Consider the following 13,752-nt stretch of genomic DNA (forward strand, 5'->3'; position numbering starts at 1 on the left):
AAACCATTGAGAATAAGTCACAATCTCTTATTTCCAAATAAGACATTGGAATAAATTGTTAATTGCTTAAAGGCTTTCCTTGACTATTAATTAAGTGCTTAAACATATCAAAATGGTAAATGGTAAATGGACTGAACTTATATAGAACTTATATTAAACATATCAAAAGTGTTACTATCCAACAAATAAACACTCATATGTGATCCTTTGTAATTTTTTAAAATTTATTTCATGTAAATAGTCTGTTGTTGTTGTTGTTGTTGTTTATCTACAAATACACATGCATATATTTTTAAATCATACTACTTAGTTGCACATTTCTTTGAAATCCGAGTACGCTAGGATGAACATTTGCCCTTTCTGTACAATTTGCTATTCTTACTTTTTGTCGTGATATATAATTTCTTTGTATAAATCTACCTGCTTCGATTTGCCTGTCACTTTGCTACTGGTGCACTTGAATTTCACTGTTAAGGGAAATAAAGCCTTGTTCTGTTGTATGCTCTGTTGTATTATGTATTCTTTTGCAAAATAAACATGTGACACTATAAATACAGTTGTATATTGCAAATAATAATAATAATAATAATAATAATAATAATAATAATAATAATAATAATAATAATAATAATAATAATAAATGTGTTAGCTACTAATCTGGAACCATTCTAGTTCCTGCAGAGGAAACATACCTTTTAATTTCGTGGATGTTTTGGCAAAAGAAATTATTGCACGGCACTTGAATGCAGCACAACTCTCTCTTTCACCAACCGTCCAATCAGAGTGCGGGATGCTGGGAAGCGTGTGTTTCTTGCTCGTGGTGCTAGCACCGTAGACGCGTGAGCGAGGAGACTAGCTTGATAAAGGTAAGCTTGTCGAAATGTTGCATACTTTATCACCAAGCGCATTTATCGTTTCTTCCGAACATCATTCATCGACCCTATAAGGCATTTAGTGAAACGCAGTGACGTGTCTTCGTCTCGGTTTTCATAAACCCCTCTCCTTTTATTAACTAGGGAGCTAACGGTTGCTAGATAATATTAGCTTTTTTTTTTTTTATAGCGGCCGGCTAGTAGCATTACACAGTCATCAACCAGCTTAATTAAGTCACATAATGAAAACTGTATTGTATTTAAGGTTCCATTTTCCGTGCCCATGTACTAACTAGCAATTGAAGCAATAAAGGGGTTAAGCTTGTCTTGTTTTGTTTGCTAAAACGTTGCTCTTAGCATGCCGTTAGCCAGTTTGCTCGTCCGGTTAACTGTCAGATGTTTGGAACCGCCCATACCAGTATAGGGATTTGTTATAATTGCTTTTTGATATTTTGATAGAAGGGTAGAACGGTGCATCTTTATTTATCGTGGACTCCACAGTGACTCAAAGTCATTGTTAGACGTTTTTTGTATTGTTAAAACAGATATGCTAGCTGTAGGTCTCCTGTCATTATGTCAATGCGTCATCGGATTGTTGCTCAACACTCCAATCTATCTTGAAATCTGCAAGCCCAACTTGCCTTATCATATTTTATCGCACTGTTATGTTTAACGTTGAAAAACCGCTTTGCTGGCAACGTTTTTCAAAAGAAACACGATGTTGTCCTTTGAAAAACAATTAAATTAAGCTATTAATTCTTTCCAATCTGCTTTGGATTTAAACACGTTTCCCGGGTATGAAATCGGTAGACATTTTTAGTCTAAAGAGCTAATTAGATTAATAGACCGCTTAATTGATTTAAAGCAAATCTACTGATCTTTAACTAAATTAACCTTGGTTAATATAAATAATAGGACTAAATGAAAATGGATAATGAATGTGTTTGGGATGTTTCTCTAATGTTTCTCATGGGTATACTTAAAATTGTGTAACAAATACTATAAGTTTTTGAGTCTTTGGCAACACCTATTTTTCACCATCACTTTGTGGTTTTGTCATTGTTCTGAACTGTTTATTCCAGTTATTGCTTTTAAGGCTTCTAATAACTACTGTTATATGGAATTATATTTATATATGTATTATTATTTTTTTTTTTTACAGAGGAAGGCAGTGACATTTGGTCATCATGGATGCAAGTAAAGGTATGGACAAAAATAAAACCGTTGCAACTTTCAATGGTTTCATCCCTGCAACTTGTCTTTAATCACTTGTGAAATGTTGATGTTCCCATGTTGTGCACCAGATAATTGTACAGAGATGATAGATGATCTCAGGCATACTTAAAGAAGTGGGTTAAATGTAATGTTGACAGTCTTTGTAGAGAGGAAAATGTTGAAGTTTTAAAATCTTCATATATACTGAAATATATTGTCTTATTCTACTATTATTTTTGGACGTTCTCCTCTGAATACTCTTCCTAAAATATTTTGATTGTAGTTTCATTCCTACTTATGAAATCCCATTAATGATGAATATTTTACAGCTTTAAGTGCTACTTTCACTTACTTCTGAACCAACAGAGATGAATAACTCTCAAGTTAAAAACACAATTTATGTTTGTTCTTTATCTTTGCAGGTAAAGGGGATCAAACAATGCCAAATCCAGGTGGACAGATGGGCAAACCTGTCGGATTCCCGTTTATGGAAAAGTCAGTGACAATTTTCTTAACTACCTTCCAAGTTTAACATATTTGAATACATTTTATTTCATGTTAATTTAAATTATTCGTGTTGCATTGTCTAATTGCTACATAGCCACAAGAAACAAATGAAAGGAAACGAATACAATATCAATAATCTGGTCGTTTTAAGTCTATTTAATACTTTAACAGGTGACTTTACTATACGTGTAGTCCATGGCATATTGTGCTTCTCTGTGAATTGCATTGGTGAGATTTTTTTTTTCTTCAGCCAAAAGTTGGTTAGTTTTGGTTCCTTTGTCACTCCTGTCAGATAATGTCACAAACAACAAATACAACTGTTTATTCTTGTGCTAAGTGACGTATTGCTGTGTATTCATTTCACTGTTTATGACCCTTGTTAATCTTTTGGTAGACCCGGTTCTCTAAAATAGTTTCTTACTGTAGAGCTCAAATATGTGCAAAGCATTTCAAAGAGGGTTATAGTTTGATTGAAAATACTTTTTTCATCCAAATTTAGTCTTTTCTTATTACTTGCTTCATTTCGGTGACAAAGTAGATCAAACCTAATTTATTCTTTGTTAAATGGCTGGAATTTAACTGAATTCCAGCCATGAACAAAGTAAATTTAACTTCTTCAAGTTGAAAGCTGTTAGTAGCACCTCCCAATAAATTCATTATTTTAAGCTGGGTTCCTTTTGCATGCATTTAATTTGCATAGTCGATTTAGTAAAATGTGAAATGTACTCAGTTCCACTTTTGAGACAGCTCTTGGCTCTGCATTGCTCTAACTTTAGCATGACGTGAAACCTAAATAAGGTTGTCTCTAATGCTTTCTGTTTTTGGTCTTGTCCAAGAAGCCAACTTGATGTACTACTTGTTTTTTTTTTGTTTGTTTGTTTTTACTCCGTCTCAAAAATCACTGGTCGTAAACAGATTAGCGTAAATTAGGTTGCTCATAAACTCTTCTAATTTGTGAGGAGTCATTCATGTCTGCTTTAAGATAAAATTAGGAATGGACTGCATTTTTTTATTTAATCTGCAGTGATGATGATTCGGGACTTGTTTTGCAGCCACAGGACATGATCTCCATTAGTCTGAAGTCCTTGTCATTTAACTTTGACTGAAAGTGGGACATCTGGCAAGAAAATTGTCCATACAACAATAAATTTATTATAAAGTTGTTTATAAAAATGGGAAGCATTGTGTTGGATTGTTTCTATCAAACTCCAGATCTCAACTTTATTGAAATTTCTTTAAATTCTAACAATTCTATAAAGTATTAGTAAAGATTCCTCCTATTTGACCAAAGTAATTTGGATAACTATGTCTGACTGTTAATGCAGTTGTACAACCCATGGAGTCATGGGGTAGACTTGATTATTCCTCATGCAGACCTTTCCATTTTGCTTCTGCTTGCTTTTTGACTTTTGTTCAATAAGTTATATTGGGGTTAAATCAGCATGTTTTCACATCATTAAAGTTTAACTAATTTCAGAACCAGAGAAAGATCAGATTATTTGTTATCAATTATACTAGAATTCAAAGCGTGTGTACTTTTACCTTTCCTGTGTTTAAGTGACTATCATCACAACCTGCTGTTCACATCAACGACTTGAGAAGACAAGAAGATGCTGATTTTCTTTTTCTTCTTTTGCCTCAGGAAAAAACTTTTACCCAGCAATCACTTTAAATTGAGTTTTGATGTTGCGTTTCTTGATAAATGTGGGCTATTTTTCAATTTTACTGTAATAGTAGATATCTGGCAAAACCAAACATGGGAATCATTTTGATCCTCATTTAAAATTCCTTGCTTTCCTTTTGATCTAGCATGCTTCCCAAAGCAGTGAAGAGGCGAGTGCACGCCTTAAAGAGACTACAGGAACAGTGTGCTCACATTGAGGCCAAGTTCTACGAAGAGGTTCACGAGCTAGAGAGAAAGTATGCAACTCTGTATCAGCCACTATTTGAAAAGGTAATTTCAAATCACCAACATACCTGACACTTCGACATTCTCAATGCGTGAGAGCAAATAGACTCCATTGTGATCCAATACAAAAGAATGTCTTATCTGCACCAATGAAATGTTGTCTCTTCGAACTGATCCGAGGTCAGTGACATTACATACCTGGTGCTAAATGATAACTGTCTAAACGAGTAGTCGACTGTGCTTTGTCAGTCCAGGCTATTTCCAGCGATAGTGACAAGGGCCGTGCAATTCCTGAACACGTGAGAGAGTGACAGCTGTGGCCTGTTGCGCGCACACACACTCGTTCATGCTCATGTGTGTGTATGCGTGCGTCTGTGGGTGTGTTCAGTCGCTTAGGTGACCAATGTGCTTACTGAAAATAATTTAGTCTGACTGAATTCGTATTTGTTGAAAAGGATGTTTCATGGTAGTATACCTCAGTCCTTCTCTTAACTCTGATTTTATAATATTTGTCTTGTAACAGAGAAGAGAGATTGTCACAGGAGCAGTTGAACCCACAGATGAGGAGTGTGAATGGCCTACTGATGAGGATGAAGAAGAGGAGCTTGCTGTAAGTTCACGTTTGATTTTTGTCTTTGGAGCCTGGTCCTTCCTCTGACTTTAGACTACAAAATAAAACATATTTTCACAACTGGAACGAGATATCGTGATTAATCTCAGTGGGATGTCTCCTTTGGATTCAGCCTAAGTAATATATTCACCAGTTTTTATAACTTCTAAATTGTATTACAACAGGATTGAGATCTGTGCTGATGGGGTTAACGAGTTAAACAAAATTTGGTTTTTGTCGTGTTGAAGCGTTGGGTATCATCTGTTGTGTTTAAGTATGCTGTACGCATGAGCTAGTTGAAATTCTCTCATTTAAAGTAATGTATCTGCTTAAGTATTTTAAACAAAATGGTTTACAATTAACCAATATATAAAATTAAAACAGGAAACGTTATATTTGTACTTATTTTTGATGTAATTTGACATAAATTATCATAGTTATAATGTTCAATTTAACATTTAGTTTTTACTTTGATAAATAGACTTGGTAAGGAAGGTTAGCAGCTGTGTTGTAGCCTCCCTACAGCCACAGATACTCCAGCACTTTCTATAGGATTTCATTAAAATGACTTTGAGACTTAAGAAACATTTTGACAAAGCCTTATGAATTTTGCATCAAGCTATATACCTTGATGAAATTAACTGGCCCATTACTGTCATTTTTAGTCAAGATAATTTTGCACAGGACATTCATTTAATTTTATTTATACATGTTCTTTAAGCCTGACACCCACCTAAATCCACTCCTTGGTCCTCTGCCATATTGATCCTTACATAATATGTCATGTACCTGTTTTTGTCACTGCAGTTGAACATTGAGTGCAGTCCTAAATATGAAACGTTCTTCTGCAGTCATTGCATTGCAATTTATTTATGGTATACTCTTACCCATGGGGGAAAAGCTAGTCTAGCATGCAAGTCCTTTGAGTACATTCCCAGTCTCTTACGTCTTTACCCAAATGTGACTCATAATGAAAAGTTAAGATAACTAAGAGGAATTTTGATCATTTCTTCTAATTGTTGATAGGAGGAAGTAAAGGAAAAGGCTACCATCGAGGATGCAAAGAAGGAGGAAGCCACGCCAGAGGAAAACCCGAAAGGCATCCCCGACTTCTGGCTCACCATTTTCAAGAGTGTTGACATGCTCAGTGACATGGTGCAGGTATGGATTCATCTCAGACTTGAAGTTTAGACTTATGTTGGAACAGTGTATTGAGTTTTTGAAATTAATTTTGAATTGTCCACCAGGAACATGATGAACCCATCCTAAAGCACCTGAGAGATATTCAAGTAAAGTTTTCTGAACCAGGACAGCCAATGGTCAGTATCAACGTCCACCTTTTTCATCAACATGTCTTTGATTACTAAATTAAGTGTATAATATGTGTGTCGTTTTCCTATCTCCTACAGAGCTTTACATTAGAGTTCCACTTTGAGCCCAATGGCTATTTCAACAACGCAGTCCTTACTAAAGTCTACAAGATGAAATCAGAGCCTGAAGCATCAGATCCTTTCTCATTTGAGGGCCCAGAGATCATTGACTGTGAAGGGTAGGACTCAGTAAACTGTTACAGTTTTTAAATGTTATTTTGAGTTTCAGGTATGAAATAGATTTTGTGTGGTTCGACAAACATTTCTGCACAGTTGTTCTAAATTAATCTCCTCTGACCTTGCATCCCACATATCAGCCTCCTCGTGTTTGCAGCCTTGTTTTCAGCTTGTTCTTGCTTTTTGCACACTTTCTGTAGATGTCAGATAGATTGGCACAAGGGGAAGGATGTGACCGTGAAAACTATAAAGAAGAAGCAGAAACATAAAGGTCGCGGCACGGTCCGCACTGTTACCAAACAGGTTCCCAATGACTCGTTCTTCAACTTTTTTAATCCTGTCAAAGGTGAGAACGAACACACACCAGTTCACACACATTTGGATTAGATTTATCTAGTAGTTGTCTTGTACCATTTATGAAGCAAGTTCAAACATACTCCTGTTTTGCTCTTTATCATTTTTTACCTCCTTCACTGGTTTCATTTTATGAGCAAATTAAATAATTTCTTTGAAATCAAAGACTTTGTGGTTTACCAAGAATTGTTGATTTTTAAAGCTAAACAAAGCTTGGTTAATGGCTAATATTAACCATTATATGGTCTAATGCAGGGGTGGGCACTCCTGGTCCTCGAGGGCCGGTGTCCTGCAACTTTTAGATGCATCTCTACTTCAACACACCTGAGTCAAATAATGAGGTCGTTAACAGGACTCTGGAGAACTTGACTGCACTTAGGAGGAGATTCAGCTGTTGGATTCAGGTGTGTTGGACCAGGGAGACATCTAAGAGTTGCAGGACACCGGCCCTCGAGGACCAGGAGTGCCCACCCCTGGTCTAATGTATGCTAGTCTAGCAAGGGATGTGGAATTTGCAGTGAAGATTTAATTTGTTCAACAAAACCAGCTCTTAATATTTGATTTTATATTTAATATTCTGAAAATGTAATTTGTTTTTCAGTCCTCTTAGCTATTTTAAGAAACGTAATCTGATTATTAGTGTTTCAGTTGTTGGTATCCCAGCTGTCAATACTGTGTTCTTCACAGTAGGTCAGCACTTCTTTGTCCTCTAAAACATTTCACAGATTCGGAGCTTGGAGAGAGGAATCTTTGATTCTTTCTAACATCTCTTTAGATTGTCTTGACAGGGTCCTATCTTGTGCTCTGTAGCTCTCCTACATTATGGGTAGATTTGCTGTATGGTTTGCTATGTGTTTAAAGCAAACCAGTAAGCATTTTGCCTTCAAACTCACCAGCAGGTGGCACCAAACTCATAAACTGAACAGTCACAGTTCGACAGTATCTTCCTGTTATGAACTAAAGCTGATTTAGAATGAAGTAATTTGGGGATTTTTATTTACAGCATTTTCATGTCTACCTTCACTTTCACTGTGATAGTTTTCTTTTCAGATAGTTTTCTTTTCACCAGTGATTCAGTCGCTACCTGGGAGTTGAGTCAGGATTTGAAGTGGTTATTATTAGTTAACAAAAAAAATGAACATTTAGCTGTATATTTGACAGTTTATACCATATTAGACAAATTAGATATGTTTTCTTTTTGTGATTTTGTTCTACAGAGATAATTATATGAAGGTGGTTTATTCTTTACTGATTAAATTTTGTCCGGAATGAGATTTTCTTTAGATATCTTAAATAAACCAATTGTCAGATTGGACAGATTCTGTTGCAGTTTTTTTTTTTAACCTTTATCATCCTTCTTTTATGACATCCTACCAGACATGCCTGGATTTGCATTGACTCAAAGATGAGCAGTTATCAGTCTTTCTGGTTCTGCCATAATTGTGGTGTGTCACTTGAATATAAGTATCATTGTGTTAGTCATGTTCTGGTGTGCAGCTTTGGGGGTGGGATGTGTGGCGTGGCGGTGAAAATTGAGTCACATGATAATTTGAGTCATTTACGTGACTCAACCTTTCATTACCCCATTGAATTAATGATTTGTTTTCTGGGCTGCTTTTCTTTTTCTCCACTTATTAAAGTGAGGTTACAACTGAAATACTCCATTTGTTAGGGAAAAAAAACAACTTTATTCTTTAACATAACTTTTGTTAAACATTATAACATCCCTTATTTCCAGGGGAATTTGGGAAAATGTAACTATCACCAGCAAAGTCACTGGGTAACGGAAAGCACATACACAAAAATACACAATAATCTTAATTATAAAATAGACTACCCAGTAATGTTAAATATAAAAAAATAAGAATAAGAAGATTACAGTTTAACAGGAAGAGCTGCTGTTGATTACTAAAGTCAGAGAATCCTGCTTTAAGTAAACCAGGATTTCCAAACACTGCAGTGTTGTAGGGCTGAGAAATGTCACCTTTGATCATTTTTGCATTCAGGGTTGAGCTTTTTATTTTTAAAGATGTGAGTAAAAGATTTATGATTTGAAGTCATGATGCATTTCTTGATGTCTTTAAATACGACAACTCTGCATGCCGAGTTACTTGAAGAAATCTAAAACCAATTTGTGGCTTTAAGTTAAATAAAATGAACATAAAATTACTTTTCTCCCTTTTTTTATTTTGGTTCTTTTAAGACTTCTTGCTCTTACATGCTTCTTTGTTTTGCAGCTTCACCAGACGGAGAAATGGTGAGTAAACACAAACATGTTTATCATAAAGTTGTAGTCGCATTGATTTTTTCTAAACTGCTGAAACCTTTTTTCTGACAGGATGAAGACTCTGAGCTCAACTTGGCCACAGACTTTGAGATCGGTCATTTCTTCCGTGAGAGAATAGTTCCCAGAGCAGTGCTTTACTTTACTGGCGAGGCTCTGGAAGATGACGAGAGCGTAAGTCCTACACCCGCAAACACACCTGCAGAAAGGATTATAGAAAATCAGATTTATATAATGGGAAGTTTACAGACTGAATGAGGATACAAAAGCTAAGCATGTGCTGACTGTTGAGTGTTTTTATCCTTAATTGTGTTGCAGTTTGAAGAGGAGGAACTGGAAGAGGGAGATGAAGAGGTTAGTAATAATAGCAGGGAAATATTAAAGCCTCTGAGATTTGAAATACAAGTTTATCCACTTAGGTGACACTTAGGTGTGCAGCTTCAACCCCTCAATGCCTCACTTCCTTTAAACTCATGTCACTAAAGATTCCTTTTTGTGTTCCAGGAACAAGATGAGGAGGGTGATGACGATGACGAAGAGGGAGATACTGACCCCAAGGTCAGTTTGCACCGTAATCTTGAAGCTTTAATCTTTTCTTTTGAGTGACAAACATCTGCCAAAAATGATGATGTGCAGCATTATGTTTTACCCATCTAGAGCAGGTTTTGAGTTTCATGAGGGTCTAACTATATAAAAACCAGCTAGGGGGTGCGTGCTGTGGTGGTGCAGGGGGTTAGCACACCCCACGTTTGGAGGCCTTAGTCCTCGACGCGGACGTCGCGGGTTCGACTCTCGGTCCCGACTACCTTTGCCGCATGTCTTCCCCCTCTCCTCACCCTCCTTCCTGTCTGCCTACTGTAGAAAAAATACGAGCCACTAGCGCTGCAAAAACTCTTTGGAGAAAAAAAAAAATGTAAATGACAGGAATGGCCATGTGCACCATTCCTAATGTTGACATATATTAGGCATTGAAATGTATCGTATCTTAATCATTCTCATACATATATGGTTATCTTCATCCAAAGAAATGTTTGCACTCTGTCAAAGATTTAACTGAGAACAGTTCTCTGCAATTCTGTACTGAGGTACTGAGGCCGACTTCAAAGAACAGGAACCGACTGTTCGGTAATGTTCTGGAATCCAGAGGTGAACTTGTTTGTCTTGTATCAAAACAAAGTAGATTTTCTGTATTTAAAGGCTTTCGGTATAAGGAGTCAGGGAACATTTTCAGTTAAATCTGTTCTTAAGTTGACTGAAATTTTGGACTTTGTAAACGGTTACTTGGAGGTGAGGTGTCTTAGTTAATCAGCTACTGAGTTTTGCTGTGGTGGCTCTTTGACCAACTCCTGCAATGTTTCACTTTATGTTCACTTTCATCTGTGAATGTGACAATTAATTCTTTTCATACTGTTGTCTCTCCCTTACCCTGGATCTCCTCTTCATTACAGGCATAATCAATCATTCTCACTCCATGCATTTCTAGGTAAGGTGGAAGTAAAGATGGCGCGCCATATTCTTTGCACACCCTTTATGGGGGCTTTGGTTATTCTTTCTTCATTTTTCTCTATGCCTATTATTCTCCTTGTAGTTTAGTTTTAACCTCCAACTCGCATCTTGGGTTAAATGAGAAAGCTTCTCTCTTTGTCATGTTTTTTCCCCATTTATTCCCTCTTGTTTTACCATCCCAGGTTTCTAACATTACCTTTACTTCGCCAAGCCAGGTGCCTTCAGTCTTCTGCATTTGCTTTCTTAGTAAACCTCTTCTTCATGCTCGCTGACGCTCAGAAGGCTTTCTAAGCTTTGTTGTTTCCTAACCATTTGTTTTCTGTGTGTCCACAGAAAGAACAGCCTCAACCTGCCGAATGCAAACAGCAGTAACCGTGATGATCAGGGGAGGTGGAGACCTGCTGCCCATAAAATCTGTCCTCAGCCTGTCCATCAGACCTCCTACTGCTGCAGGCTCCACTCTTTTACAAACTCTCATCGGAACACAATAGAACCCAAACCTATGTTTTTACTATGTGCATGACTTCTTTTTCTACAGTCTTGCAGCATCTCACCCTGTTTATTTGGCTTCATTTGTCATCACAGCCAGAATCAACTCTTAATAAATTACCATGGTATCACATAGGTACAGTCTTTTTCTTCTATTGAGTTAGGTGTCTGCTTAAAACTCAGAGCATTATATAGAGGAAGATCGGAAAGGAATCGCTTGCAACTTTATTTTTCATGGAAATAGGTCAACTACTCAGGGGTTTTTAATGCCAACAAGCAAATTGAGTTTACTAGGAAACTGCTGATCAAGTTCATAATCTATCACTGGGGTTGTTTTTCTTTATTTTATTTTTTTTCGTATTATTTCTTAAGACATCCAATGTACCATTTTTATTTTTATTTACTGTTTTACATGTTCATTGTTTTGTCATTGGACTATTTATTGTGGTGTCATGCAGCTGGATGTGACTTCATGGTGAGGGAATGCTTCAAGGCATTAAAAGGCTCATTATAATTGGCTTAAATCCCCCTTTCAGACACTGAGAAGTGTTTTTTATTTTCCTTTCAACAAAACATAAATGATGCCAATCTGCATCTGTTTATATCTGCTCACTTCTGGCTTGCATAGCTGGGCATAACGAGCATTTAAGCTGAGCACAATGCTAAACAGGGCAGATATGTAGGTACAGCTCTAAAACTATCGTACATTTCTCTTTCCTGTTTACCCCTTCAACCCTGAAATGCTCTTAGAACTGATGCCATGGATGGAAAAGTGTGACAAAGACACTTTTTTCTTTATATTTTCAGATTTCATATGGTTGGATATTGTAAGCTTAAACATATGTATTAAAGACTTCAGAGTTCATAGATGAAAGCAGACTGACTTAACTTTTTGTAATGATTTTATGAAATAGCTTCTTTTATGCATCTTATTCCTAACAAATTTCAGAATGAGTAATGTGGTAGTGCAGGAAGCTTGGATCAAAGTTCTGTTGCCAAGAAGCCAAATGTAAAGACAAACCATGTGGACTTTTAAAATCATTTGCTAGTTGAATAATGTAATCTAATACAACATTTAAAGTTGTTAAACTGCATATATAGACACTTTTTTTTTGTTGTCTAATGGTTCGGTGGAAATATTCATGGAACAGGGTGCCAATGTATGTTCTCCTCTGCACATGGTTTTTGGCTATTTATTTGGACACATTTGCCTGATGACTGTTCATCGATGGTAGTAACAGCATTCCCCATCGTCTCCCCTTCCCTCTTTTTGAAAAGAACGATTGTACTTCTCATCAGATGGTTCTCTCAAAGGCCACGGTTCACATTTTCGAATCCCATCAAACCGTGCGCTAGTGATGGCCTTAACTGGTTCTTATTCACAGTTTGTTACTTGCGCAATGTTTCTTTTCAATTTGTACAGAGTTAGTTAAAATATTCTATTAAAGTTGTGCGACATGGTGGTGATTTGGTTGTTTTTTTGTTTGTTTTTTTTTTTATTTTGAAATCTGAACTATATTACATTACATGCACCTGCTATGCATTTGAATGTCGTAATGAGATCAACACATATTCTTATTTCTTAGGAAAACTTCCATGTTTTACACATCGGGTTGAGGAATTAAGGGCAGTCCATTCAACAACCTAAATGCAGCAGTTGTATGAATATTCATGCTTTACATTGGGAACCATAGAGACAACAATGTGCGGTTCACATGGGGATTTAATGGAACAGTAAGAGAAGGAAACCAATAGTTTCCATGAAGCCTGGGAGGAGACACAACAACCATGGAAATGTGTACTCTAGTCCCGGGTGATTGCACCTGCTGCTGACAGCACAATGTGACACGACAAACACTAACTTAACCATTAAACATCAGCTGATGGTTTGCAAATGATTGCAAAGAGCCTAGAGCTGAGCCTGCAGTCCGCTTGGATGTGAACTGATCCCTGGAGAGCAACGAAAAAACCTGGAGTCCCATCTCATATTCTGATCCTGCATACGTCTCTGTTATTGTGAGGGGATTTTACTGAAAGGTACTGGGCAGCATGGCTCGTAACGGGAGTGTTTTGTTTTTTTTTTGTCTGTTTTTTTTTACCTGTCACCATGTGTTCAGATCTTCATGCTTCTGTCTTCATAGGAGCAGAAGTGTTAACATGAGGGAGTGAGAAAACAGGAGTCTGGATGACATCAAGATAATGAGATCCCAGTTACCATCAAAGGTTTCTTTTAGAGCTGCTCGTAGTGGCGTTCCATGTAATGGAGAAAATAAATGGGCAAATTCTCCAGAGAAGACAAACTAACACCAAAATGTCATGTTCTGTAGCTTTCAGATTTTCCTTTACATGAACAAGAAGCTATTCATGCTGAGGCTGCTGTGTGGGGTTGTGGACTGCCTCGCTGCCACAAGGAGAACAATTGTGACTCAGCTCACTTAGCCAGAGAAATTGAGCTGGAA

General features: G+C 36.8%; 1 protein-coding gene across 2 annotated transcripts; it reads left to right on the top strand.

Annotated features, from left to right (window-relative positions):
* Positions 1-768: 768 nt before the first annotated feature.
* Positions 769-12,760, top strand: LOC102216546 (nucleosome assembly protein 1-like 4). 2 transcript variants are annotated; one of them, XM_014475076.2, is made up of 15 exons: positions 769-866; positions 2,035-2,075; positions 2,510-2,582; positions 4,404-4,548; positions 5,027-5,113; positions 6,140-6,274; positions 6,361-6,432; positions 6,523-6,662; positions 6,861-7,006; positions 9,252-9,271; positions 9,353-9,472; positions 9,617-9,652; positions 9,803-9,856; positions 10,747-10,781; positions 11,138-12,760. In XM_014475076.2, exons 2-14 carry the CDS (start codon positions 2,060-2,062, stop codon positions 10,750-10,752), a joined length of 1,050 nt encoding a protein of 349 aa, XP_014330562.1. In that variant the 5' UTR covers positions 769-866; positions 2,035-2,059; the 3' UTR covers positions 10,753-10,781; positions 11,138-12,760. The 2 variants fall into 2 exon arrangements, with proteins under 2 accessions (XP_014330562.1, XP_005815458.1); XM_005815401.3 differs by lacking the exon at positions 10,747-10,781.
* The last annotated feature ends 992 nt before the right edge of the window (positions 12,761-13,752 follow it).

This window comes from Xiphophorus maculatus, chromosome 2 (assembly GCF_002775205.1).
Source record: "Xiphophorus maculatus strain JP 163 A chromosome 2, X_maculatus-5.0-male, whole genome shotgun sequence".
NCBI classification, from domain to species: domain Eukaryota; kingdom Metazoa; phylum Chordata; class Actinopteri; order Cyprinodontiformes; family Poeciliidae; genus Xiphophorus; species Xiphophorus maculatus.